The sequence below is a fragment of the Nanorana parkeri genome, unplaced genomic scaffold (genome assembly GCF_000935625.1).
Source record: "Nanorana parkeri isolate BGI_ZX_2015 unplaced genomic scaffold, ASM93562v1 scaffold180, whole genome shotgun sequence".
NCBI lineage: Eukaryota > Metazoa > Chordata > Amphibia > Anura > Dicroglossidae > Nanorana > Nanorana parkeri.
This window is the reverse complement of record NW_017306448.1, coordinates 2,881,571-2,908,253: the sequence shown is the minus strand read 5'-3', so window position 1 is coordinate 2,908,253 and position 26,683 is coordinate 2,881,571. Positions and strand designations below refer to the sequence as shown.

Sequence of the window (26,683 nt, the reverse complement as noted above, 5' to 3'; positions counted from 1 at the left end):
AGGGAGGTTAAATGACAGACACTGCATTTTTTTAATCGAATACAGCATTTTGATTAAATGAATATACATTGGGGCCTATATAAATTCATCCTCTGGTTTGCAGACTTTTCTTAACTGTAGCCCCTCTAGGACTTGGCAATCACTTGCCAAATATATAAGCACAATCAAAGATACAGCAATGCCTGTGACTACTCCTTCAAAGTGGACCTGTTGATGGAATATAAAGGACTGTTTGAGAATAATGGAATTTCTCATGTACCCTTAAAGTGAACCTACATGGGGAGAGTAAAGATTCACTTTAGAGTGACCCTACACTCAGGAGTGAAATCTTAAAAATGCATTCAAGCACCTTATCTATTAACAAAAATGTATCTTATTTGTATCAGTCAATCAGCTGTTGATCCTCCGATCATCTCGGAATTCATGCTGACACTGTCCTTCCTTCTGGAGGGTGGCACATTTTGTTCTCTATACAATCTGTAATAATGTATATGGGTGCAATTACGGCTGACATGGGAGTCTTTGGCCTTCAATGCATATATCAAACCAATCTGAATGACATGGTCAATGGGAATACATGAGATATACATACAGATGTAGTAATCCTCATTTACAGTGGTCAGTGGTGTTTTGTTCCTGGGCTGCACAAAATACTGTCAATAAAGCAACACAGAGTGGATGTTGGCATGGCTGAAAACTGGTGAACGTACTGGCTGGCCCCGTGGATCCGTCTCGCCTTTCTCTTCCGAAATAAGAGTTGCAACAAGGTGACGGTGGGAGCAGGTTGTAGTTCTGGCAGCGGTGAGGTTGTAGCAGAGACTAGAAAAGCAAAGCTTTCTTCTTTAGGTCATTCTTCTTCCACAGTGCAAGGCGGTCAAACTCTTCAATAGTCATTCCAAAGACATGCAGAAATTCCTCCGGTGACAAATGTCTCTGTAATAGAGAGCGAAGACCACACATAAGTAACATGAGAAATACACTTTTCCTGACATTCTTCAACCTTTTTAGAAATCCATCAACAGAACCAAAGTTCTAGTGTGCGCACATCTGCATTTAATGAAGAAACATTGAGAGGGCCTGGTGTGGCACAGCATGCAGTCAGAAGCACCTAGCATCAGCTCCTGTAAGGGCACAATGGCGGCCGCGCATGCGCAAAAGCCCAATCTCTGGAAGCACGCCATAGTGGGCATGCACGAGGTGCGCGGGAAGATGCACGGACGGATGGCTCACAGGAAGTAAAGTAGTTGCCTCAATTAAGTGACTATATAAGGATGACCCAGCCTGCCTCACATTGCTGATGGTCTTGTCAGCTTATGTGCCTGTTGTCTGTGCCTCTGTCGATTTGCCTATGATCTGTTTGACTTGGATTGCCCTGGACTACCCTTCTGATTGTTGCCTGCCCCTGACCATGGCCTATTCTGTGGATTTGCTCTTTCCTGCTGATTTTGTGCTTCGCAGCCCAGCTGGATCCGACCTTTGGCTTCCTCGACTACAACTTCTGGCTCCTGAGTCTGTTCCTACGCTGCCCGCCTGGTTTGATCATTGGCCTGCTGACCTCTCTACAGGAAGTCTCCTGCACGATGTCTGCTTCCAATCCGTGGCACTCACGCTTCTCGATGCCCTGCGTCCTCCTGTTCCAAACTCCAGGGGTCGCAGGACACATGTAGCAAGAGAGGCCTCCCCGTCTTCCGGTCTCATCCTCAGGTACGTGATAGCTCCGCTTTGCTCACTTCCTGATTGATATCCTGCTTGGGCTTTCAGCGGCAATAGCAGCTTCTATTTTTGCCTTCCAGACTCCTCAATTACTGAGGACCCGTTCCCCAAGCACGTCTCCACCAAAACATTCTTAGAAGTTAGTGCCAGACTTGAAAAGTTGTGGTGCCTGGAAACAGATAGCACATCTGCGCCTCCACTACAGGGGGGACCCACCTACTCCTGACTTAGATCATCCTGCACCGGACACCGCAAAGGTACTCAAGGTCAGAACACCCCTACCTCTAAGCTTGATGAGATGAAGCTGGATATTTCTCTCATCAGGGAAGACCTTTAGAACCGTGGAGAGCCTGTGGCTGAGACTGAGGCCAGGCTGGGCATTGTTGAAGACTATCTACCTCTACTTTAGCACACCTCCTGGCAGCAACAGTTCCAGCTACAACTTTTCCTGCAATGCCAATATGACATGGAAAATTGCCTGAAGCACTCCAACCTGCGTTTTGTTGACCTGCCTTAAAACTTTGAAGGATCTGATCCCATGACTTTTTTGGAATCGCTAAGTCTGTCCACATTTAGTAAGGAGAAATTGTTGTTATATTTTCACTGTGGAATGGGCCCATTGTCTCACCTTTAGACCTCTACCTGATGCGCAAACATTTATTGCAAAATTCCAAAATGATAAAGACAGAGATGCGGTCTTGAGACTTACAAGTAGAACAAGTTATATTCCCTTTCAAAATGTTGCCATCTCCGCTTACCCGGACATTTCTGAGATTCAAAAGCAATGGGCTACCTTTACAGCAGCTAAATGTAAACTTTGTGAGTTACAACTGAGATATGCCCTGCCATACCTGGTGAGGCTGAAGGTGATTGATTTTTATATTTGATGTCACCTGGAAGATTTATTTACCTGGCTGGATCCAAGAAACCCAGAACCGAGCTCCTCCAACCACTGCCCCTTTTTACACCTCTTATAAGACCTCTCTTAAGCCCAGCAAGACACAGTTATGTTGGAGAGAGAGGCAGATTTCTAACTGAACTTACAATAAATGCCACAGCCACTGTTATTCTCTGTTATTTCTATTACACTGCTATGTGTTCATTGCATATCATTATGTTATGGTATATTCCTGACAACTAGTGATAGATTAGCAATACTACATTTGTTTTTTGTATACATTGATATCTTCCACTGTACTTCATGTTTAGTGTCACTTGGTGTAGTCCTAGATAGACCCTCCCTGCTTCTTCTATGTTCCCTCATTTGTATTGCTAGCCTTCATCACAGACACTAGGCTTGGAAAATCTTTGTCTTTTACGCTTCATATGACCAGGGTAACATCCTCTGTACCGAACTTTAAGAAGTAAAACTACATTGAATTTAGGCTTCTGTGTTTCATTGGAGAGTTAGGATATCTGTAGATGGATCTGAATTCGTTTGTGACCATACTCAGTGGCGTCACTAGGGGGGGGTGCGGCCCGCACCCGGGTGACACCATTTAGGGGGTGGCACCGAAATGACTTGACAGTTATTTTGGTGTCACCCCCTCTGAAAAGTCGAGCACTTGGTCATGGGCCGAGTGCCGACAGATGTATGAGAGAGGAGTGGACCCGGCGGCATACCTTATCCTGTCTCCTCTCTTTGCCAGATTCTATCACCAAGATGGCCGCCAGCAGGTAACAGGGTGTGATGTCATCACGTCGCATGTGCACAATGATGTCATGTGCATGCGCAATGATGTCATGGCGGGTTGTCACCCGCTGGTTGCTCTGGGTGACACCACGCCTTGGGGTGCCCCTAACTATACTGCATAAAGCATAAAGTGCACAGTGTATGGCCACCTGGCTTTACACTGGCAGTTTTGACAACATTTCACTCCTCCAGCTATGTAACTCCAGTTAACACCTGCTCTATCTGCATTGCATTATGGTCATTTGGGATGTTGTTGGGTTATTAAACCCCGTAAGGGTTTACCTGAATTCCTTATCATCAATTAACCCAAAGAAGTTGCTCAGATGAGTGCTGGTTTGGTTAGTTTGCAGTCACAAATCCACAGAAGCAGGATGTTTCCTACAAAAGTTATTTCTTGCTAAAGGAAAATCCAAGACAGACACAGGTAACAACATTTCGGTTTCCATAAAGAGAACCTTGAAGATGGCGATGAAGCATCTTTCTATGAACACTACAGTAACAATCCCCTCCATTGTGTTTACTGTATGAAGAGTATGCGTGGGTGGACTCTGACACTATTTGCTGGCAGTATGGAAAACTCAGTCAACATGTAAAATATATTAATATGCTGGGAATGCTGCTGCGGTGAGATCATACTTGCTAAAGTAACCACATCGTATGGTCTGTATTTCCTCTAAAACAAAACTCTGGCAGATATCCCTTCTATCCTGTGAAGCTAGGAACATTTAGGTCAACACTGAACAGTAGGAAGTAAGGAAGTACTCTGCTCCAAACTAAAACCATTCTATACTTCATAACGGCAACACTTCCCTCCAATAAATCTTTGTAACCTTTTAACATTTCTGTCTCAGTTTCTGAAGTTGGGAGGGCCGCTACTACAAATGAGCTGACATCCTAATCCAGAATTATTTCCACTCTGTGCCTGCATTGCTTTAATGTGGAATTCTAGAAAAATATTTTAAAATAATATAGTTATGTTTTATTTTTTTAAGCACTGTCAAACAACTGAAATTTTTTTAATAAAACACTTTTTTTTAATCCTTTATTACAATGCTGCTGATCTCCTATAGTCTCTTTTCAGTCACTTCCTGTCTATGTACACTCCAGCGATGGTTGCCTGGCTAAGATGGTGACAATGCAGGAGAATCATTGGGAGACAGGGACAAAGCATTGTCATCCTATAACAGAAAGTGTCTAAACAGGGACCCTGATGGCAGGATCAGCAGCTATTAGACATGGGCACCAGCAAAAAATTTGTTTTGTTTCGATTCGGATTTTGCGTTATTTTGTTTTCCGGGATTCGGGTCTGAAAGTCAATTCGTTTCGGAATTCGGATGAAATTCGTTAGCGGTAGTCTGTACGAAATTGCGTTTCAATTACGTTTCGTTGCAGCAAAGTGACATTTATGAGGGGAAAAAAGGTTTTTCTTTTCTCAAATGTCCCTTTGCTGCAAAAAAATGTCCTTCTACAAACGAAATTTCGTACAGACAAACGAATTTCGGAATCGGGAATTCGGATTCGTTTGCATTCCTTATATCTGTAATTCGGAATTCGGGTACATCCGAATCTCCGAAACGTTATCCGAATTTCGATTCGCACATGTCTACCAGCTATTATGTAATGAACGCTGTCCATTAAAACATAATAAAAATGACTTTTGAAATGACATTAACATATTAAAGTCCCTGTCTGACACACCTGCCTTGCTTCCCGGGCTCCGCTGCCCCTCCTGCAGGCCTAGGACCCGCATCACGGGTGTTGGTGGGCAGAGGGGAGAGATGCCGACGAATATCCGTCTGCTGATCTCCTCCACGCTGAATGGAGCTGAAAGCAGCGCATCACTTTCGGTTCCCCAGCTGTCAGAGAAGTCGGGGAAGAAGCTATTCAAGCGCAATCTGTGCTTAAATAGGTTCTTTGCAGGGGAAAGGTGACACGAAGGGTCTAAGAATCCTAATGTCACCTTAAAGAGAAACTGTCACCTCCAATATGCAAAAAAATGCCTTGGCAGTGAAAGGGTTAAGTGACGGAGTTTATATTGACTTTACATGTTTTTTTAAACAACATACAACTTATATAAGTACCTGCATCTGTCTTTCAATTGCTTCTGCAGTCCCCTGCACAGCAACACTCATACTAGGAGAGGGTGGGTCAGCACTCTGAGCCAATCAGGTTTCATTGCTTTGTACAATGTAGTCCAGGGGTAGCCAAACTCCGCCCCTCCAGCTGTGGTGAAACTACAAATCCCATGATGCATCTCTCTCCGGGAGTCATGTCATGTCGGTGGCTGTGGGAATCTTGCAATGCCTCATGGGATTTGTAGTTCCACCACAGCTGGAGGGCCGGAGTTTGACTACCCGTGGTGTAGTCAGTCTACTGCTTAATATGCTTACAGGATGGAAGAGCACATTGACGGCCTTAATAGTGAGCTGCTGCTCTTTCAGCCTCAGGATGGGGTGGATTTTGGACTAAGGTATCATTTTTACTGCAGCCCATAAATTCTTCATAATATAAAATAAATATTCCAGCAGGGAGAGTATGACCTGTTCATGAACACCTGGTATTCCGGTTTTGGATAGACACTGTCCTTTTATATCAGCTGTGCTAACATTTCTGCATATAAAGGTTCTCAGGGTTCTGTCTTTTACAGCAGCAATTATGAGGGAGACTCAGTCTGCCTGTTGGATTTCTTGTGTGACATAATGTAATCCATTGCTCCAAGGGGCAGAGCCAGGACCTCTGGTGAGGATATCTCACTGCTGGTGTCCTGGAGAGGTATAAGCAGCCAATGGGTAGCCCAGCCTTCCGGTATGCACCAAAGCAGAAATGAGATTGTTGTGCGGACTGACCCTTTAAGGCCGTCATATTGATACAGGTGTTTTGCATTGTAAAAATCTTCTCCCGAACACCCTGATCTTAACATTAACATTACCTCACATACACTCATGCCTCTATGGCTGCTGGATTTATTTTTCAGTCCCCTCTCCCACCCCATGGACTCTGGGATGTCTTTGAAGCTTATGATCTCTTCCAAATAACAAAAGCCAAATCCACACCTGGCCACGGCCAAGCTGATCAGAATTAATGCTACATAAACAGCGCTGTTACTAAAGGCTGTTCAGAGGTTTTGTGTCCTACAAAGGCTGCCAAGGGGCCACTCATCAGTCCAAAACAAATGCAGCTTCTTCTTCCACCAACAGCCTCATTTAAAGTGCAAACCCACACAAACAGCTAAAGACACAATGTAGGGAATCCTTTGACTGGCAATATAAAACACATTCTTGAACTTTCTTCCATCCCCATCACTGTACCACTAGCACAACAAACCCTTTCACAGCTTGCAGTTCTGTAGACCCCAAGTTTGAGCCACTGTCCCACCCCTACTAACAGTGAACAAGCCCACACTAATTACACCGTACCTCAGATCTATCCTGATTTGAAGCCCATACATGTACCTCTCCCTCTTGGTCATCAGCCTGCAGAACAGATACTTCAATGAATATCATATTTTACATCTCAGGCTATAGATGCCCTGTGTGTGGTCTTAGGCTGTAGAGGCCCTGAGTGTGGTCTCGGGCTGTAGATGCCCTGGAGTGGTGATGTCTCAGGATGTACATGTCCTATGTGTGGTCTCAGGCTGTAGATGGTCTGTGTGTGGTCTTAGGCTGTAGAGGTCCTGTGTGTGGTCTTAGGCTGTAGAGGTCCTGTGTGTGGTCTTAGGCTGTAGAGGCCCTGGGCTGGTGAGGTCTCAGGATGTACATGTCCTATGTGTGGTCTCAGGCTGCAGGTGCCCTAGTTATGTCTCAGGATGTACATGTCCTGTGTGTGATCTCAGGCTGAAGAGGACCTGTGTGTGGGTTCAGGTTGTAGATGCCCTGTGTGTGGTCTCAGGTTGTAGATGCCCTGTATGGTCTCAGGCTGTAGATGCCCTGATGTAGTCTCAGGTTGTAGATGCCCTATGTGTGTTCTCAGGTTGTAGAGGCCCTGTATGGTCTCAGGCTGTAGATGCCCTGATGTAGTCTCAGGTTGTAGATGCCCTATGTGTGTTCTCAGGTTGTAAATGCCCTGTGTGTGGTTTCAGGATGTAGATGACCTGTATGGTCTCAGGCTGTAGATGCCCTGGTGTAGTCTCAGGTTGTAGATGCCCTGTGTGTGGTCTCAGGTTGTACATGCCGTGTGTGTGGTCTCATGCTGTAGATGCCATGTGTGTGGTCTCAGGCTGTTGATGTCCTGTGTGTGGTCTCAGGCTGTAGATGACCTGTGCGTGGTCTCAGGCTGTAGATGACCTGTGTTTGGTCTCAGGCTGTAGATGCACTGTGTGTGGTCTCAGGCTGTAGATGAATTGTGTGTGGTCTCAGGCTGTAGATGACCTGGGTGGGGGTCTCAGGCTGTAGATGACCTGGGTGGGGGTCTCAGGCTGTAGATGACCTGGGTGAGGTCTCAGGCTGTAGATGACCTGGGTGAGGTCTCAGGCTATAGATGACCTGGGCGGGGTCTCAGGCTGTAGATGACCTGGGTGTGGTCCTAGGCTGTAGATGCCCTGTGTGTGGTCCCAGGCTGTTGATGTCCTGTGTGTGGTCCCAGGCTGTAAATTACCTGTGTGTGGTTTCAGGCTGTAGATACCCTGTGTGTGGTCCCATGCTGTAGATACCCTGTGTGTGGTCTCATGCTGTAGATGTCCTGTGTGTGGTCTCAGGCTGTACATGTCCTGTGTGTGGTCTTATGCTGTAGATACCCTGTGTGTGGTCCCATGCTGTAGATACCCTGTGTGTGGTCTTATGCTGTAGATGTCCTGTGTGTGGTCTCAGGCTGTACATGTCCTGTGTGTGGTCTTATGCTGTAGATACCCTGTGTGTGGTCCCATGCTGTAGATACCCTGTGTGTGGTCCCATGCTGTAGATACCCTGTGTGTGGTCTTATGCTGTAGATGTCCTGTGTGTGGTCTCAGGCTGTACATGTCCTGTGTGTGGTCTTATGCTGTAGATACCCTGTGTGTGGTCTCATGCTGTAGATACCCTGTGTGTGGTCTCATGCTGTAGATGCCCTCTGTGTGGTCTCAGGCTGTACATGTACTATGTGTGGTCTCATGCTTGAGATGCCTTTTGTGTGGGCTCAGGCTGTATGCACCGTGTGTGTGGTCTCTTGTTCGAAGTGATTTGTGATTGTGAAACCATTTTGCAAATGTCTCCTGTGCTACATTGAACTGGTGTGCCAACCTAGTCATGGTACTTCGGTAGATCCCAGTTGCCACCATCCTGACCCCTCTGCCTTCTGAAAGCCAATATAAGTGTCTGCAACCTCTGCCTTTCGACTTCTAAAGAAGGCATTACGGCCATTTCTTATTTATTGGGTCACACACACTGACTATAAATACTTATACGAAGAACAGAGGATGGAGCATGTAGGAGGGGGAATACCGGAGCCGGGATCTTGGCACCAGGATCTTGCGACAGTAAATGGCCATTCGCAATTCTGCCCTACAGTGGCCATTTACTGTCAGGAAAAGCCAGCTCCACGGAATGTGTTCTAAGTGCTTTAATCAGGGGCACACGGTCCAATAAATAATAAATGACTCCATTATGTACGTGTCTTTGGTTTTCCGATTTCTGTATGAAATGCGTTTTTTATTTTAGAACGCTGCACTGCTTGTTGCCCCAATTGTGGACATGTATTGTTCCGTTCTACATGACTTGCTTTTCCTGTGTTTTCTTTTCACTTTGGTTTGTGTTTTTACACATTTTGGCAATGAGGGTTTTTGAGCATTATTTTACTGTATGTCTTCCCGAGCAAGGAGCCACACCGCAAGGCTGATTTCAGCTTTCAGCTGGCATGTGGAATGAGATCATGTTTCAAGGAATAGAAAGGGATAAAGCGTGTCTTTCTACATCTGTCCGGAGTGGTCCTTTAAGGCGACACCTTTACAATGACCGCACGGCGGCTGTCAACAAAGGTTTTGGTTACTGTAGAACAGGATATATGTATTCATGAATTCCAGATGTAGGAGCTTTCCGCAGAGTCGCTTCTCTCACATTCTCTTCATTTGTGATGCGTTTTTATCATCTCCATTTAGAAAAATAATCCGGTGAAATGGATACCACTTGCTGAGTAATCACATGAAAAACATATTGAAGTGTTTAGAGAACAAGCACCGGTCTGAGCAAACAAGCTTTCCTGTGATTGATATCCAAAGACCGCAACGGCCGTGCGGCGTGCTGGGGATGTTGTGGAAAGAAACATTATGGGCATTCCAGCCTGATGGACCCGGTGTCAGAAAATGTCTCTTATACTATCTGCATTGGCCGTATAAGCCGCTCTGGTAATCCCCTCCATCACTCCAGTGTAGGGAAGCATGCTGGGGCAGAATTAGCACGCTTGCCATTGGGTTGCTGGGGTCCCGGGTTCAATTCCCATCAGGGACACTGTTGGTGTACGCGCCTTGTCACTGAAAGTGTTAAAGTTTATTGAAAGCCAAAGCTTTGTTTTTAGTTTGGCATGGTAAACTGAAGAGCCTTGGGGCCATGCCAAATAAAATATAACACATCATTCTGTGTTTAAAAGTTAGAATTCTGAGTTTCAAACTTAGAATTTTAAACACAGAATTCTGACTTTTTAAAACAGAATTATGTTTCATATTTTTTTTAGCATGGCCCCAAGGCTCTTCCGTAGTAAAGAGAGCAAACACATTGCACATCACAATACAATTCAAGACAAGATAGTAAGGAGGGTCCTGCCCATGACGGCTTACAATCTAAGGCCATATTAAGTATAAGGTAATTACATAATTGTGATCCGCCCTTGGCACTGCATTCCTATGGGTGCTAGGGACAGCACACATACGTACTTCTCCACACCCCCATTTCTAGGCAATGCTATCCAGAAATGCAATAGTCAAAAGAGGACATAATGTGTCCATGGTCAAATGTACTGAGTTGCTTGGGTTCCGAGTGAGTCAAGCTGGATGAACAGTGAGTTAAAACATCCATACTTACCTTACTAACACATAACAACTAGTTGCATTTAAGCCTAACTACGGCCAAACATTTTTTTTTCTTTGCTGTCTGTAGCTATTGGAGATATTTCCCCTCACTTCCTGTTCCAATCTCACCAGGACAAGAAATTAGAGAATGGGTGTCACCAGGACAAGGATTGAAGGAATGGGTGTCACCAGGACAGGACAAAGAAAAAGCTGTTCCCATTCTACTAAATAACTGAGTTTTTGTCTGTGTCCTTTTTGGAGATAAATCCCATCACTTCCTGTCGTTAAGACACCTGATGCAAAGGTAAACCACCCAAATGAGGACACAGACATCAATAAAGTTCTGTCAGATATCATCCTTCCTCACCCTGTCCAAAGCCAAAATAGCATTTTGAATGGAGTTGGGCTTTAATAAAGCTGATCCCCTCAGCTCTAGATGATGGTATTGCATTGATAGTTCATATACAGTATACACACATTCTGGGTGACTGGTCTCCTGTAAGTAAGCACTTAATGTATTACCTCCAGTCTGGTTCTATCCACTTCTTTCGGGAGCTTCACCCGCAGTTGGTTTGTTACAATCAGCATTTCATAGGGAAAGGTCTAAGAAAGAGGAGATTGAAGAGAGTGATCAGAGTAATGTGACATTCATATACAGTACATAGCTGAGGATACCACAGATATGTATACATACAATTTCCTAACTACTGCCATAGCGACCCACGTGGCCCAGGGCAGAGCGGGGCCCAGAAGCACCGGTCCGGCAGCAGTGGTGAAGGAGGCTGGGGTCTGGCGGTGGCTGTGGGGGAGACTGGGGCCCAGCGGCACCAGTCCAGTGTGGCGGCAGAGGTGGAGGAGGCCGGGGCCCGGTGGCGGGGAAGGAGGCCGGGGCCCAACAGCACCAGTCCGACAGCGGAGGTGGAGTAGGTCAGGGCTCAGCAGTGGGTGGCTCGGGGCTGACAGGTAAGAGGAACGCAGTGTGCAGGGAAAGGGACCCCTGACCAGTCCACCTGAGACCTTGCAGAGCCCAACATAGAGAGTCCATGGTGAGCTCTGCAGGGTCACCCTCAGGTGGGCTGTGCGGGGTCTCGGGTGGGCTATGCAGGGTCTCTGGTATGTGTGGGCTCACAAGTGGGCTGTGTGGGGTTTACGGTGGGCTGTGAGTGGTCTTTGGTTGGCTGTGCGGGGTCTATGGTGGGCTTTCAGGCAGGCAGGGGCAACCAAAATTAAGATAGGGGCTACTGGCCCCCCACTGAAAATAGTCTCAACTGTGTTATTTACATATTAATCGGTGGTGCCCATTACATATGAATAAGCCGCAACTCACTCTCCCCCAAAGAATATGTCCATGTGATGCTATAGTGTTCGGGTTTCGCTTAAAGAAAAGGTGGCAACCCTAGTTACACCCCTGTATACATAAAACACATCTGTGATGCTGCAAACTGAATACAAACTAAGAATTGGAATACATACATGAGCTGTTATATACAATACAACACAATACAGGCAATGACAGTATGACCTCGTAAGCCAGCTAATAATCGGTAGAGTGTGGCTCCTCTTACCTTGTACTCTGCAGAGAGAACAAACAGAAATAGATGATATTACAAAGAGAACACAGAAAAATGTATTCACTGATGTGACTTAATGATATCAATTATAATTATTGCTATTGTCAATAAACAGCATCTCCAGGAAACACACAAAACCAATCAGAGAACAACTGATACATCCAGGAAACATCTAAAGTCTACTGAAAAGAAGAATTTACTTTGGTTTAAAAAATGCTAAACCATATATAAGTATATCTGCAGTATGACAACCTGGGGAAGTTCTGTATACTTGTGTACAATGTATTATGGAATGTAATACCCCCCAATATCACCTTGTGTGATTGGCTCTCTGCTTTTCCCATGCACCAGCACAGAGATGGAAATCAGAATATAGACAACCCTGCAATTCTTGCCTAGATACTTTCTGTAACTCTTTTTCAATCAGTCATATACATGAGAATGTGTGCAACGTGGTGTTTTGTGGTTCCATTTATTTTGCATGGAAACCCCACGCACTGCACAGTACTAGCCAACAGACAACACACAGCATAGCACAATACAACACACATGGCCACTAGGTGGAGCCGAATAACATAGGAAATAAATATTATCTGTGAGCACAACTTTCACCCAAGATTCACACATTTTTCTAATTGAATCTTATTGGTGGATTACCGGCATATTGCATTATGAGAAAGTGAATGGAAGCACTGGATCGTTCTTACAGGCACAAGAACTGTGTGCACTTCCATGAAGGATCAGGTGCCCAGGAAGAACAGCTGGTGTGGCTTCCTGACCCAAACTTCAATCTGTCTGTGTCCGGGGGCATGCATCCATGCCTGTATAGATGTGCACGTTTGGGTCAGTGTGTAGCCAGGTCCTGTCATTGAATTTTACAGGTGGTTGAACACAACTACACGCACCAGCTGTCCATCCTGGACACAAATTTCTGCATGGATGTGCATGCTGTACGGCTGTGCATGTCCCTGTGAATGAGCCCCTATGTGTCACCTATATCACTGCACTTCCCATAAGACAGAAAAAAAATCAGACTATCTGAGTAGGATGATAGCATAGCTGATGTTTATTGTGAATATGTAGGAGTTTACATTTGTTTTAGCAATGATTTACAATACTTAATAAGGAGACATTAATATATGGTAATTCATGGTGCATTAAACACCAGCTGATCTGTATGTATATAAAGCAGGACAGTTACACAAGACGTGGGGACCATGCTGTTTACATGTGTAGACAGAGATCCAGTCTCTGGTCGTCCAAAGTACTCTACACCATAATAATGTATACAAGTACAATGCGGTACGTGCAAAACCACACAGGAAATTTGTAAGGCTCTGTAGCTTTACTTAACTATTTGTTGGCAGTTATCTAATGTGCAATACATCGAATTCATGTGTTGAAAATTAGATATTTGTCCATAAGGGGTTATTCTTAAAAATGAACTCCAGGCATAATTAATATTATCTAAATACAAGAGTTGTGTGTATTTCTACTTGAATCTTGGTGAGATTTGTGTATTTCTTCCCGATCTGTGCAGTAATCCAATGTGAAACTTTCAGGAGCTTCCTATAATAAAGACCGGTCACTGCTGACCACTCTCCTTGTGCGGGGTCACTGGTCTTGTCTCCGCCCATCTTGTAGTTTTCTGCAGGCAGCCTGTACTATGTTGGCCTGCTGGGTCCCTCCCACAACTCTGCTCTTTACACAGACCATGTGCAGTAGTAATGATGTAATTGTTACAAGGTAATATCTGAGTCGGCAAATAAATTTGTTGCACATGGTGTTTATATCCTTCCTGGCTATTGAGGAACACAGTTAAATGAATGTTTATGTGAAGCTTTAAGCCACTATGTGATTAACAATCCCCAGTGTAGAGCACACTGAACATAGGTTGGAAACTCCAGACAAAAAATATTTCCAAGCAGTTATAATTCTCACTGCCAATGTGTACGATCTAATTTTATGTGCTTGGTACCATTAGTGCCCTCCAAGCCATGGCAGATCACATGTTATGACCTATACTTACAATTACTAGCTTGCATTTATTTACCTCTATAGCTATTGTCCTGTCCCATCCAATCCTTGACCACTGCACTGCAGCTTATATACATTGCCAATGAACTGTAGAGAAGCCCTATAGCAAATTACAGCCCCAGATTATCTCCATTACATAATAATAAGGAGTCTCAGGGTGCTCTATGTATTGCTAGCCAGCCAATGATATCCTTCCATTTGCACAGAGAATCTGACTGCTTGCTAGTGGCAGAGCCACCATGAGTGTAGGGAATGCTGTGGACCCACAGGACTGGATGGGGCCCAGACTGCAGCATCCTCTAAACCAGGGGCGTCCACTATTTTTCGTCTGGAGATCTACTTTTCAAATGACGAGCTCAATGAGATCTACCAACGAAAAAACACCTGCATTCAGGGGCGGGAGGGGGCGTGGCGGTGCATTGAAGTAAATGGCACCGCAGCCAGGCTCCGCAGCCAGGCCCCTCGCCCACAGTGCGATCGCCTGCATTAGTGCCTGTGTTCTAGTCTAGTATGATCCGCAAACATTCTGCAAGCACTATTTTTGCAGATTGCACTGGACCGGAATGCAGGCACTAATGTGCCTGCATTCCGGGGCGGGTGATCTCACTGTGGGCGATGCCATTGACTTCGATACAGCCCCACACCCCCTCCTGCACCTGAACGCAGGGAGTCGGCCGACTTACATTCCAGTGCGCCCTAGAGGTCCCGGCGTCCTGTCCTCCCGTGGTGCTCGTGTGGCCGACGTTGCACATGGGGAGAGGTGTCCTGCCCCTTTCCATCTGCAGCGTCTGACACATTCAGCCGGCAGCCGCACGAGCACCACGGGAGCATAGCCGTAGCCAGCTTCTTTCGTGCCCGAGGCAAGAAAAAAAACAACGTTTTTTTAATTTATTTTTTACTATTTTTATTTTATTTTCATTATTTCTTATTTTAATTTGTGTAATTTAATTACTTTTTTTTACTTTTTGGGGGGGCTTCGGGGAAATATCAGGGGTCTAAACAGCCCCCTGATATTTCCCTTTTAAAATAGAAAAAGAAATTGAGGACACAAAGTCCTCAATCTCTTTTTCTGCAGCCTCTATTCTAAATGAATGGAAAGCACAGAGGCTTCCCATTCATTCAGAAACTATTTACTATCAAGCTGTTTCTGAATGGGGAGGAGCCTCTGTACAGAGTGTTTCTCCCCATTGAGAAACTCATGAATGAACAGGACGTGATGTAAATCACATCCTGTTCATTAATAACTGGAGACACATACTACGTACTATGTGTCCCCAGTTATTTACAAACACTGGAGTGATCAGCTGATCGCTCCAATGTTTGTCCTGCACAGAGGATTGGTACATATCACTGATATGTACCGATCCTCTGCCGCTCGGCCACGCACACGGGGGCACAGCTTCTTCCATGGATCCCCCCTGCTCTCCCGGGCAGAGGCAGCGGGGGATCCGACGAGAAGGGAAAGAGCACTTCAGCCGCGGGGGGCGGAGCCGCTGTCACAGAACTAAGGACGAGCGGTGAGGGGAGAGAGAGGCGCCGGCTGTCAGATCTTTGCCGAGCGTCTCTCTATTTCTCTCCTCACTGCTCGGCATTAGTTCTGTCTGTGACAGTGGCTCCGTCCTCTGCCCTCCCCCGCCTCCGTCTGCAGGTTCCTTCACTACTTCTCGGATCCCCGCTGCATACAGATGGGGAGAGCAGCGGGGATCCAGACAAGCCCCACTGGGGGAGGAGAGGACATCGCGATCTACCAGTGATCGCTACGCGATCGACTGATAGATCGCGATCGACCTTGTGGGCACCCCTGCTCTAAACCCTTGGTTCTCAACTGGTGGGTCGTGACCCAAAAGTGGGTCGCGACTCTGTGTTCAGTGGGTCGCCGCATGCCTTCCACTGCACTAGGTGAGAGGCTCCTCAGCCTCTCCAATAGCGCAGCACTGCCAGTTCTCGTGCCTAGTAGCCATTCAAAATATGCTGCCCGGCGTCGGGTGTCAGCTTGAGGTGGAGTGGGCAGGGGGCTGCGAAGGAGCTCCATCCATACGTTCATTGATTACAGCTACCTTGCATGACCAGAGTGACGTCACTTTCTGGCTCCCGGCACCCCTACAGGGAGTGCAAGGGAGCTGTACAAGCATTGCACATATGGATGGTGCTCCAGCACAGTAGCTCACACTGAACACCTATGTGTTCAGTGTGGTTGTGTTTGTGTGTCAGTGTTTTAATCGAAAAATGACCACGCAATCGCAACTACTGTTTATTTTGGTGTGGGAGGTGCGTTTCCTTTCATTTAAATGGCACCCCAAACACACCTCCCACCCACAGTTTGATCGAAACATGCGGTGCCGCAATGCCATGCGGTTTAGTGCGGTGCAACTTGGGTCGCGACTTAATGACCAAGAATAAATGTGGGTCCTGAGGTTATACAGGTTGAGAACCACTGCTCTAAACCAATAGCCAAAAGAATCAGAGGCCTCCATTTCACAAAGGCATATGCAAGAAGAAGGAACAAAGACAGTTAATGACAAGATGGTGCACCTGCTGATGACTTCACTTCAGCTTGGGTTCCAACACAAAAAAGGTTTTTGTTGTTGATAAAACAATGCAATATCTCCTTCAGCCACCCATAAAAACATACAGGGGGAATTTCTCAAAACTGGAGCAGACTAAATCTGGAGCTTCTCTCTTTAGTCTGTCCAGTTAAGATTTGAAAATGAAAGAGATAAGCTGATTGGTTGCCATGCACAGCTGCTCCAGTTTTTTGTCTGCTCCAGTTTTGATAAATTCACCTCACAGTATATAACAGGAAGAAACATGAAAATGGGGATTGGTACCTTTCATGCCCCAGCTGGTATCATCATCCTCCACATACTGACCAAAATTGGTAGCCTGGAAAGGAGAAAAGTTATATCAGCATTAATTAATTCTTACTTTCCAACTCTCAGCTAAAGCAACATCCATGCTGACTGCTCACAACTAAGCCCAGTCTGAAGTCATAGCCAGTCCTATGTATGGGCAACCTGTGAGTCTTGATACCATGTCATCCTAATGTGTATTTTCTCCTCTTACCCTTCTCTTTGTTCCGGTTTGTATGATGCTGTGAGAAGTGTAGAATATAGTATTCTGTAGCAATGAATCATAAATCATCTCTTAATGTGGTTGATTCCACTATAGAACATCTGATCGGTTGTGCTGTATTACTGCACTGAACAACCTACAACTTTAACTAGCTAGTATACTAGAAATGTTCAGTCATGCAATGTAGAGAAAATTGCAATTTAATTTAAATAATCTATAATTGCTACCTAATTTATTTATTCATTAGCGCAGGAGTCCCCAAAATGTTTAAACAAAGGGCCATTTCAATGTCTGGGGCTTGACTGAGGCATATTGTTACTCTCAGGGAGAGTAACAATATGCCTCAGTATTGGAGGTCAGTGAGAGTAAAAATGCCCCTACATCGATGCTCAATTGAAGTAAAAATGCCTATACATTGGTGGTCAGTGGGAGTACACAATGCCCTCAGTAGGAGTAATAAATGCCCCTGTATCATTGATCAGTTGAAGTAATAAATGCCCTTTGTTTCATTGGACGTAATAAATGCCCCTTGTGTCATTGGACGTAATTAATGCCCCTGTGTCAGTGGTAAGTTCGGGGAATAATGTCCTTGTCAATGGTCAGTTGGAGTAATAAATGCCCCTTGTGTCAGTGGAGGATATAACTGCCCTTGTGTCAGTGGTCAGTTAGAGTAACAAATGCCCCTCTGTCATTGGTCATTACAAGTAATAAATGCCCCCGTGTCAATGGTCAGTAAAAGTAATAAATGCCCCTGTGTCATTGGTCAGTAGAAGTAATAAATGCCCCTGTGTCATTGGTCAGTAAAAGTAATAAATGCCCCTGTGTCATTGGTCAGTAGATGTGATACATGTCCCTGTGTCATTGGTCAGTTGGAGTAATAAATGCCCCTGTGTGATTGGTCAGTAGAAGTAATACATGCCCCTGTGTCATTGGTCAGTAGAAGTAATATATGCCCCTGTGTCATCGGTCAGTAGAAGTAATACATGCCCCTGTGTGATTGGTCAGTAGAAGTTGTAAATGACCCTGTGTGATTGGTCAGTTGGAGTAATAAATGCCCCTGTGTCATTGGTCAGTAGAAGTAATAAATGCCCCTGTGCCATTGGTCAGTAGAAGTAATACATGCCCCTGTGTCATTGGTCAGTAGAAGTAATACATGCCCCTGTGTCATTGGTCAGTAGAAGTAATATATGCCCCTGTGTCATTGGTCAGTAGAAGTAATACATGCCCCTGTGTCATTGGTCAGTAGAAGTAATACATGCCCGTGTCATTAGTCAGTAGAAGTAATATATGCCCCTGTGTGATTGGTCAGTTGGAGTAATAAATGCCCCTGATATTTAACAAGCGCAATCATGCCACAAAAAGTGCTAGTAGTTAATGGACAAGGGTAGGGTTTGATTGCTTAACAGATAGCACAAATGGCTTCTTATGGTGTGAGCTATACATGTAGCATAAAGGCGTTACCTGAGGTGGACCTGATCTGTGTCTGTGCTGAGCAAAGCACTTGGCCTTTGCTGAACGAATACTCTCTCCACACACCGATGTGACAGTGCTGGTGTCTGAGTGGCCAATGCTAAGTCACGTAGGAGGATGGGAAGTAATCTGAAATTTCTGTTTGTGGTTCTCATGGTGGTGATCAAAGCAGTTGGGGACTAAAGGGAAGGCGAGTACATGCAGGAGCATGGCTGGGTATTAAAGTGAACCTGTTGCTTTGCCCTTCTCATGCATATTATCAGTTAGAAAAACGTTTGAAGTAGACTTATTCCTCACACATTTCTATTTTATAAATACAAAACACCAATGTTGAGTCTAGTATAGAGGTTAATGGGAGCCGACAGCAGACAGATGAATGTGCTCTCTCCTGCAGTGAATGCTCAGAAGGAAGTATTGTGGATCTCTGTAATATAAACATAAATCCACTCAATTCTGCCATCTGCTGAATCCATCATTAGAAGCATCGCACAGACACAATCATTCATTTCCTGAATAATTGAGAAAACTGAAGAGATGCAATTACTCCTAATGAATATCCACAGGACATTCTCTTCGCTGTCCCTCTGAAACCATAATTTTATTATTGCCATAAATGAATTCAGGGATTTTAGATGCCGCTCTGAGATATCAATTAGAGCAGAAGTAGAACAAAACACAGCGCATTGGATAGTGCAGATAAAACACCCCCAAAAAGAAACTGCACTTACAAAGCAGCAACTCGATCAGTGCGTGTAACCAAGCACCAAACAAATCAACCCACATTGGATGTCAGGTCACCGTACAGATGCACCTAGTAGGGCAGCACAGTGGCTTAGTGGTTAGCCCTCCTGCCTTGCAGCACTGGAGGTCCCTGGTTTGAATACCAGTCAGGACACTATCTGCAAGGAGTTTGCATGTTCTCCATGTGCCTGTGTCGGTTTCCTCTGGGTACTCCAGTTTCCTCCCACACTCCAAAGACATGCTGGAAGGTTAATTGGTTCCTGTCTCAATTGGCCCTAGTATGCAAGTGTAATAGGGACCTTAGACTGTAAGCTCCTCAAGGGATGGATGGGATGGGAATGGATAGTGTGTAAAGTGCTGGGTAAATTGTTGGCGCTATATAAATACCTGCAGTAAAGAACCTCCTGGTAAGTCAGCAATACGTGAGATAGCATGCAGATGGAAAAGGCTGTAAATGGCACTGAGCACATCAGGGGTAAACTGCTACAACTCATCCAGAATGGTGAGCATTGCTAGGGAGCTGAGTTTGCAGCCTGCATGGAAGTACCCCCCCTTACATGTTTTGGGGCCGTGCCCCTTCATCAGAGTGCTAGAGCTAGCAGAGTGCGCCTATACGGTGATTTGCCTGATTATCTGCAATGAGCTACTTTGTAAGTGCAGGTCAGTTTTATTGCATCGATTATAGGATGTTTTATCTGCACTAAACAGTACACTCTGTTTTGTAAAGATGATATCAAGTGAAAGTAAGTATCTCAGAGTGGCTTAAAGGAGAACTATGAGGCGAGTGAAAAGCACTCAGCCTCATAGTTCTAGCCGACCTGTGACAATGAAACTGTCACAGGTCGGCTCAATAGATCGGGAGGTGAGCGAACACATACCGTCGCTCGCTCACTTCTCAATCCTGTCCCTGCAGAGAGCCATGACTGTCACTAAAGGCTCCCTGCAGGGATTCCCCCCTCCCCTGTCCGATCCTCCAGCGCTGACTGGCAGGACGGACGGGGAAGGGGCGGGTACAGCTGGCTCTGCCTCTAGATAGGCAGAGCCAGCTGTCACTCACGCAGCTGGTTGGATCCAGACAGTAATTGGGGATCCGTCCCAGCTGCGGCGTCTCAGTATACCACGAGGTGTAGCTCGCAGTATACTGAGCTTTGGGTGACGGGGGGACGCTAGTTTGTGTCCTCCCGTTACCCTAAGGAGAACTATTGGGAAAAGCCCTGACCCCATAGTTCTCCTTTAATAATCCACAAAAATAAAAAAAAAGCTCTAAACAGTGTTGTGTAAGAGATCCAGCGCCTAGGAACTATAAGTTATGTAAACCAAGCACAACAGATACTATGTAGGTGCAAAAGTGCTTAAAATTAATTAAGTTTGTTTACACCTAGGTATTTTGTTGCTAAAAGGTAAGCATGACAAAATGCTCAAGACAAGGAATCCCATTCATTTCTATGGCCCCTGTTCACACCTGAGCACTTAGCCGCAAGCAGGAAAACGACTGTCACTGGAAAAAGTACATAAGCTACCTTTTGTCTGTTTACAGCGCTTTTTGGTCCAAAATATTTCAATGGGAAACTTTGTGTAACAAAACGCTCAGGAGTGAAGAGCGGCCATAGAAATGAATGGGATCCCTTGTCTTGAGCGTTTTTGTATCTATGGTCAAAAACGAAAAATAAATCTGTATTTCTATATTGAATTTCCATAAGTTCTATCCCACTCCTAATAACCATACCCATGTATAGGTTTGTAAACTTACTTATTGAAGATAACATAGGATGTACTTCCTCAATGCACATCCACCACAACCTACCCGGTTTAGTCCATTTTTTCCATATCCAGGAAGTGATGCAGACTTGGAGTAAGGCAGCCCTGTGCAACAAAATTACATGACATTTTATACTTCACAATGCCATGAAATGGAGCTCCAGTAAGCATTTGGTCTATCACATAACACAGAACTGCAGGTAAAGTAATAAGCTTGCTGAGCAATGAAAAACTGAAATAAAAGATAAGGCTACATGCTAGGTGATGAATGTCAAGTAGCCATGTCTACACCATTACCTTGACCCAGCAACAAATCCCTGCAGCCTTTCAGGCACATTTTGGCCCACAAGGCATATTTTATGGGCAAACAGCCATTTATGTTATGGAGAGGAGGTCTTGGTGGGGATCATATGTAATGCAATGACATCAGGACACTGGCAGAGAAAAGGAAATTATTTTAGCTTCATCTACAGGTAACACAGGAACTCTCAGTTTGTATTCCACATAACATTCTAGAGTCATTTGCAGCTAAAGGGAGGCCGATTCCAAAAATATATTTATAATACTATTTTACATGTTGCCTTTTTCTTTTATTTACATATACCAGTTCTCAGGTAAATTGTATGTAAATCCAAAGTCTATGGGGGATTAAAAATTGTTTACTATACTGTATATGTTGGATTGGAGTTTTAGTCTATGGACATGAAGGAGTCTTATGTTTTTCCGGTGGATAGTGGATGGTCCCATGGGAGAGCAATATCCCCAGCAATAATAGATCTTGAAGTACTGAACCTATTTTTTGGGGGAAGGGGGGGGGGGGCTACAGTTCCCTTCCAAAACCGTTGTGAATGCACATAGTCTATATATCCCAGGATTGTTCTTGCAAAGTTTGTGAGTGTATATATATACACAAAGACTGTATATAGTGGTTCTTATTAGCTACCTTGATAGCGGTCATTGACATGTCTTTGTGTCGACACTCTGGTTGTGATATTGTTGGCAAACCAATTTTAGAAGGGGATAGTAGCTTTTAATTTGTGGGAATATAATAAAGCATATTTTTATCTTTTTAAAAGTATCTTCTGTTTTTGCTCCCTATTCCCCAAAATTGATAAAAGGAAAATGTTTTCCCAACAGACAAAAAGACACCTATCCTCCCAAGACACTAGCAAACAACTCAAGCATGCTGGGTGGGAGGGGTTACACTTGGCTTTTTGCAGTGTCCAAATCCTCCTGAAGAAGTCAGTATAATCCATTTGGATCAAAATAACTACTGGTCCTGTGTCCCTAATGAACAAAGAAATTAGTTTAATTTACTGTTTGAAAAACCTGTTTTGACTACACTGAAGTTCTTTGTGACCAGTGATATTTGTACATAGACATACAGTAATACCCATTATATAATATGGCATTTATACACTGTGCCAGTTCACCTGAGTAGGAGGAATCTCCCACGTTTCTCTGGGATGAATCTCTGTAGGCTCCGGTACTGAGGCAGAGTGACTGTGTGTCTGCGTCTGTAGAATTGGCATCCACCTCTCCCTTCAGAATCAGCCAGCTTGTTTTAGCCTAAGGTAACAAAGCAGAACATTATTATTAGTTTCTATATCATTCAAGAACTACATCCAACGTGAGGGATTAGGTGACAAGATGCGATGATAAACTGACCTCAATATAGTATATCCTCTCCCACTATTATGTGAGCATTTCCAGCTTCAGCTCACTCCAGTTGTGCACACTGCGTGCAATCACACAACAGAGCAGAAGTATGCAACACCTGGCTTTCAAAGGGTGAAATAGCAGCAATGTGGCTTTGTAATAGTTCCCCATGTTAAAACACTTAAAGGGAATATATTGTTCTTCATTATGTTTGTTCTTGTGAAACATATTAAAACATGAGGGAGGTCAGATTACACAGAATGAGTCTCATAGAAGAGATACACTCCCTTCCTCTCTCCTAGCAGACAACAGACCACCTGGCTTAAAGGAGAACTATGAGGTGAGTGCTTTTCCCTCACCTCATAGATCTAGCCGACCTGTGACAATGTGAACATATACCGACATTCGCTCACCTCTGGATCCTGTCACGGCTCTCTGCCGTGACAGGGGAGGGGCTGGATTCCCCCCTCCCGCTCCAATCCGCCAGCGCTGTGGTTGGGTCACCAGTTGCCTTAAGGAACTTAGAGCATCATTTTACTGCAGGACAAATCAGTATTGTACGGCCTCTTTTACCATCCATACAGTCAATTTATTAAAGTGTAACAGATTCAGTATTTTATTATTGTGCATTTATTTCAAAAAGTACACCTTAAAACTCAGGAGATAAAGTTCAGCTTTCTTAATTCAAGTATCTTAACTATTAAAGGAGAACTATGGGGTAAGTGTTTTTCCCCATAGTTCTCTTAAGGGTCACGGGAGGACAAAAACTAGCATTCTCCCATGACCCTAAGCTCAGTATATCGCCAGCTACAGCTCGCGGTATACTGAGACCGCTGCAGCCGGGACGGATCCTGAGAATGCTGTTGAGATCCACCCTGCTGCGTGAGTGACAGCTGGCTCAGCCTATCTAGAGGCAGAGCCTGCTGTGCCCGCCCCCTCCCCGTCTGTCCCTCCAGTCAGCGCTGGAGGATTGGAGCGGAGAGGGAGGAAACCCTGCAGGGAGCCATGACTGACAGTCACAGCTCTCTGCAGGGAGATGATCGAGAAGTGAGTGAGCGATGGTATGTGTTCGCTCACTTCCCGATCTATTGAGCCGGAGTGTGACAGTTTCATGGTCACATGTCAACTGGAACTATGAGGCTCAGTGATTTTCACTCACCTCATAGTTCTCCATTAACAAAAATGTCTCTTATTTGTGTATCACACGGCTGTAGATCTTCCAATCATCTCTGAATTGGTGCTGACACTGTCCTTCCGTCTGGAGGGGGGCTACTTTTGTTCCCCATGGTCCCCATGTGTGTTGTAAAGTAGCCACCATTCTAGGCTTGCTCCCGTGATGGGCTACAATCTCATGTTAAGTTTACTAATTCTTTTTGATGTCTCCACTTTGCCCCCATCCCCACCCCACATTATGTTCTTTCTTAGAATCTAGTCATTCTGGCTATTTGCTACAATTGGTAGCCAAAAGGACACCCAATGATATCTTGTCATGCCACCACACCTTTCACTGTCTGTATCTAATTAGGTCCTACAAAACTAATCAGATACTTTGGAATGCCTTTTACTGGTATTAAAAAAAATCTGTGGTTTATTATTGTTTTCTGGATTCTCTGGGTTTCTCCTAAGCCCTGGACTTTGTTTACATGTCATGGAACATTATAGCAAACGTACCTTGAACTTTGTCCTGTTCCACCAATGGCAACTCCACCATAGGGCAGACAGTTATGATACAACGTCTGCAAAGGCCGAAGCTTCCATTCTATGAGGCTACAGTTATTTCTCAAGAAAGCTCTGCCTCCTAAAACAAATATGAGCTCTGCCTAATAACTGCATGTGGGTATAACCACTTCTGCTTATTTACCTTTCTGCTTTCTGGATCCATGTTGAGCTCCTCTCCCACAGACCTCCTGGATGCTGAAAGAGAAAATATTGTCCATTAGAAGGTAGTGATATACATAATATCCAAGGCCTCCTACCGACCCCTTTTCTGTACTCTGGAGAGAAATGGGAAATAATAAAATAATATTAGTACAGGCCTAATCTAAATAACTCTGTTTCAGCTTGTGCTCATTAGACTCCATATAAAATGTAACTTGTAGTAAACCTAAAGGGTGGGATATAGTAGTAGATGACATGTTTTTAAGTCAGTCAGTGCAATTTGCAATGTATGGAATGCAAGGTCTGTTGTCCCATAACGGCTCGCCTTTTGGCAAGTTGAAGCGGATGATGCGTTCTCATATCTCTTGAGTGCTTCAGTGGCGAGATTTTCAGTTCCATCCAGCTCTGTCCATTACAAAGCCAAATGATGATTTCACTCTGACCTTACTGAGTCTTCATAATGTGGAGCTAATATACAAAGTATACAACTTAAAGAAAGTGACACCTTCATTACTGCATTGTAGAAGGGGTGGTGATGCAAATATTTGTGTGGAAACCTAATCACTTTAGAGAGATATGACGCCAATGGATGAGTGAACATGGCAAAGATCATCCAGAAGAATAATGCTAGTTTTGGGTAAAATAAGTCTTTAACAGAAATAAGTAAATATAAACATACAAAACAGAACTATTTTAATGTAGTCTTCAAATGGTATGTTTTATGTCTGCAAGCTTTGATACAATCAGTGGCTTTGAAGCCCAGCAGGATCCCTGAACACTGTATAGCTAAACGTTTGTGGACACCTGAAGATCATAGCTACCTAAATGGACAAAAGTGTTTGGATACCCCTCCAAATTATTGATTCACATATTTTCATAGAAGGGTACTATTAAAGCAACATCATCAAATACATTTTAGATAATGTATTCCGAACCTCTGACAACAGTCCCTTTACTGTCCAGTATAACTGTGCCTCCTTGCACAAATCCAGGTCTATAAAGACATGGTTTGACAAGTTTGCTGTAGAGGAATTTGAGTGGCCAGCACAAAGCCCTGACCTCAACTCTACTGAACATCTATGGGATGAACTGGAACACCCCTTGCAAGCTAGGTCATCTTGTTCAACATCAACATGTTCTTTTGTCTGAATGGTCACAAATTCTCACTGGCACACTCTAAAGTTTTGAGTGGAGGCTCTTTGAGCCACAAGGTGAGAGCCAACTCCATAAAAACCAGCATTTTCAAGTTCCAGTCCAGTGACTAAGGCAATACCTTCAAAAGCAAGTCTGCAAATGACTGCTTACATATTTCTGAAGGGTTGATTCTTTAAAAACCCTTTTTATTCCTAAATGTTACTGAATGGCCAGTATGCCGCATATTAGTGACGGATTCCAATCAGTCCAAACCTCCCATTTTCGACCTTCTGGAAAGGCTAGTGCCTTGGCTTAAAGTGACACTAAACTCAGGAGTTAAACCTGAGCATACCCTACTCACCCCAAGTGCAACACCAAAACCGTAACAGCGGGTGCCATGTTTTTAGTCACTGAGCTGCTGGAGAGATCACAAAGATCTTTACATGACCGACTCAGCAATACAGAGAGCAGCAGCACTTGCGCTCTTCACATAACAGCCACAGTACTCAGTGCCTGGGAAGCTGTGAGGGAGAGCGTGGCTGTGGCTTCCCATCCAAACATGCTTCATTACTTCACCTCAGCTGGAAGAGGTAAGGGACAGTAGAAGAATCTGGGATGCCTCAGGTCTGTGTATGTATGATTACTGTATATATACAGTGGCGGAACAATCGCCATAGCGACCCAAAGCAGCCGCTATGGGGCCTGGGGCACAGGGGGGCCCGGCCAGAACATCCTTCTGATGCCGTGCGGGCCGCCTTGATCGCTATGGCATCTCAGGTTGCTGGCTGTCACTGGCGGCTGTGAGAAGGAACATGCTGCTGTTCAGTTTACTGACAACCTGCCAGCGATCTGTGCAGTGGCGCATTCCTCCTCATAGCTGCTGCTGAGTCAGTGACAGCCAGCAGCTCGGTGGCGGCAGCGGAGGAGGAGGCGGGGCCCGGCGATGGAGAAGGAGGCCCTGTGATGGAGGAGGAGGCGGGGTCC

The 26,683-nt window shown here is 44.8% G+C and overlaps 1 protein-coding gene across 1 annotated transcript in view; it reads right to left on the bottom strand.

Annotated features, from left to right (window-relative positions):
* Positions 1-463: 463 nt before the first annotated feature.
* Positions 464-26,683, bottom strand: part of ABLIM2 (actin binding LIM protein family member 2) — a 167,349-nt gene continuing 141,129 nt past the window's right edge. The window contains exons 15-21 of the mRNA XM_018554970.1: positions 24,549-24,601; positions 22,462-22,597; positions 21,075-21,133; positions 16,816-16,870; positions 11,945-11,952; positions 10,902-10,982; positions 464-933 (exon numbers count right to left, since the gene is read on the bottom strand). Coding sequence (XP_018410472.1) covers positions 820-933; positions 10,902-10,982; positions 11,945-11,952; positions 16,816-16,870; positions 21,075-21,133; positions 22,462-22,597; positions 24,549-24,601 — 506 coding nt within the window. The 3' untranslated portion in view covers positions 464-819. The remainder of the gene's footprint in view (positions 934-10,901; positions 10,983-11,944; positions 11,953-16,815; positions 16,871-21,074; positions 21,134-22,461; positions 22,598-24,548; positions 24,602-26,683) is intronic.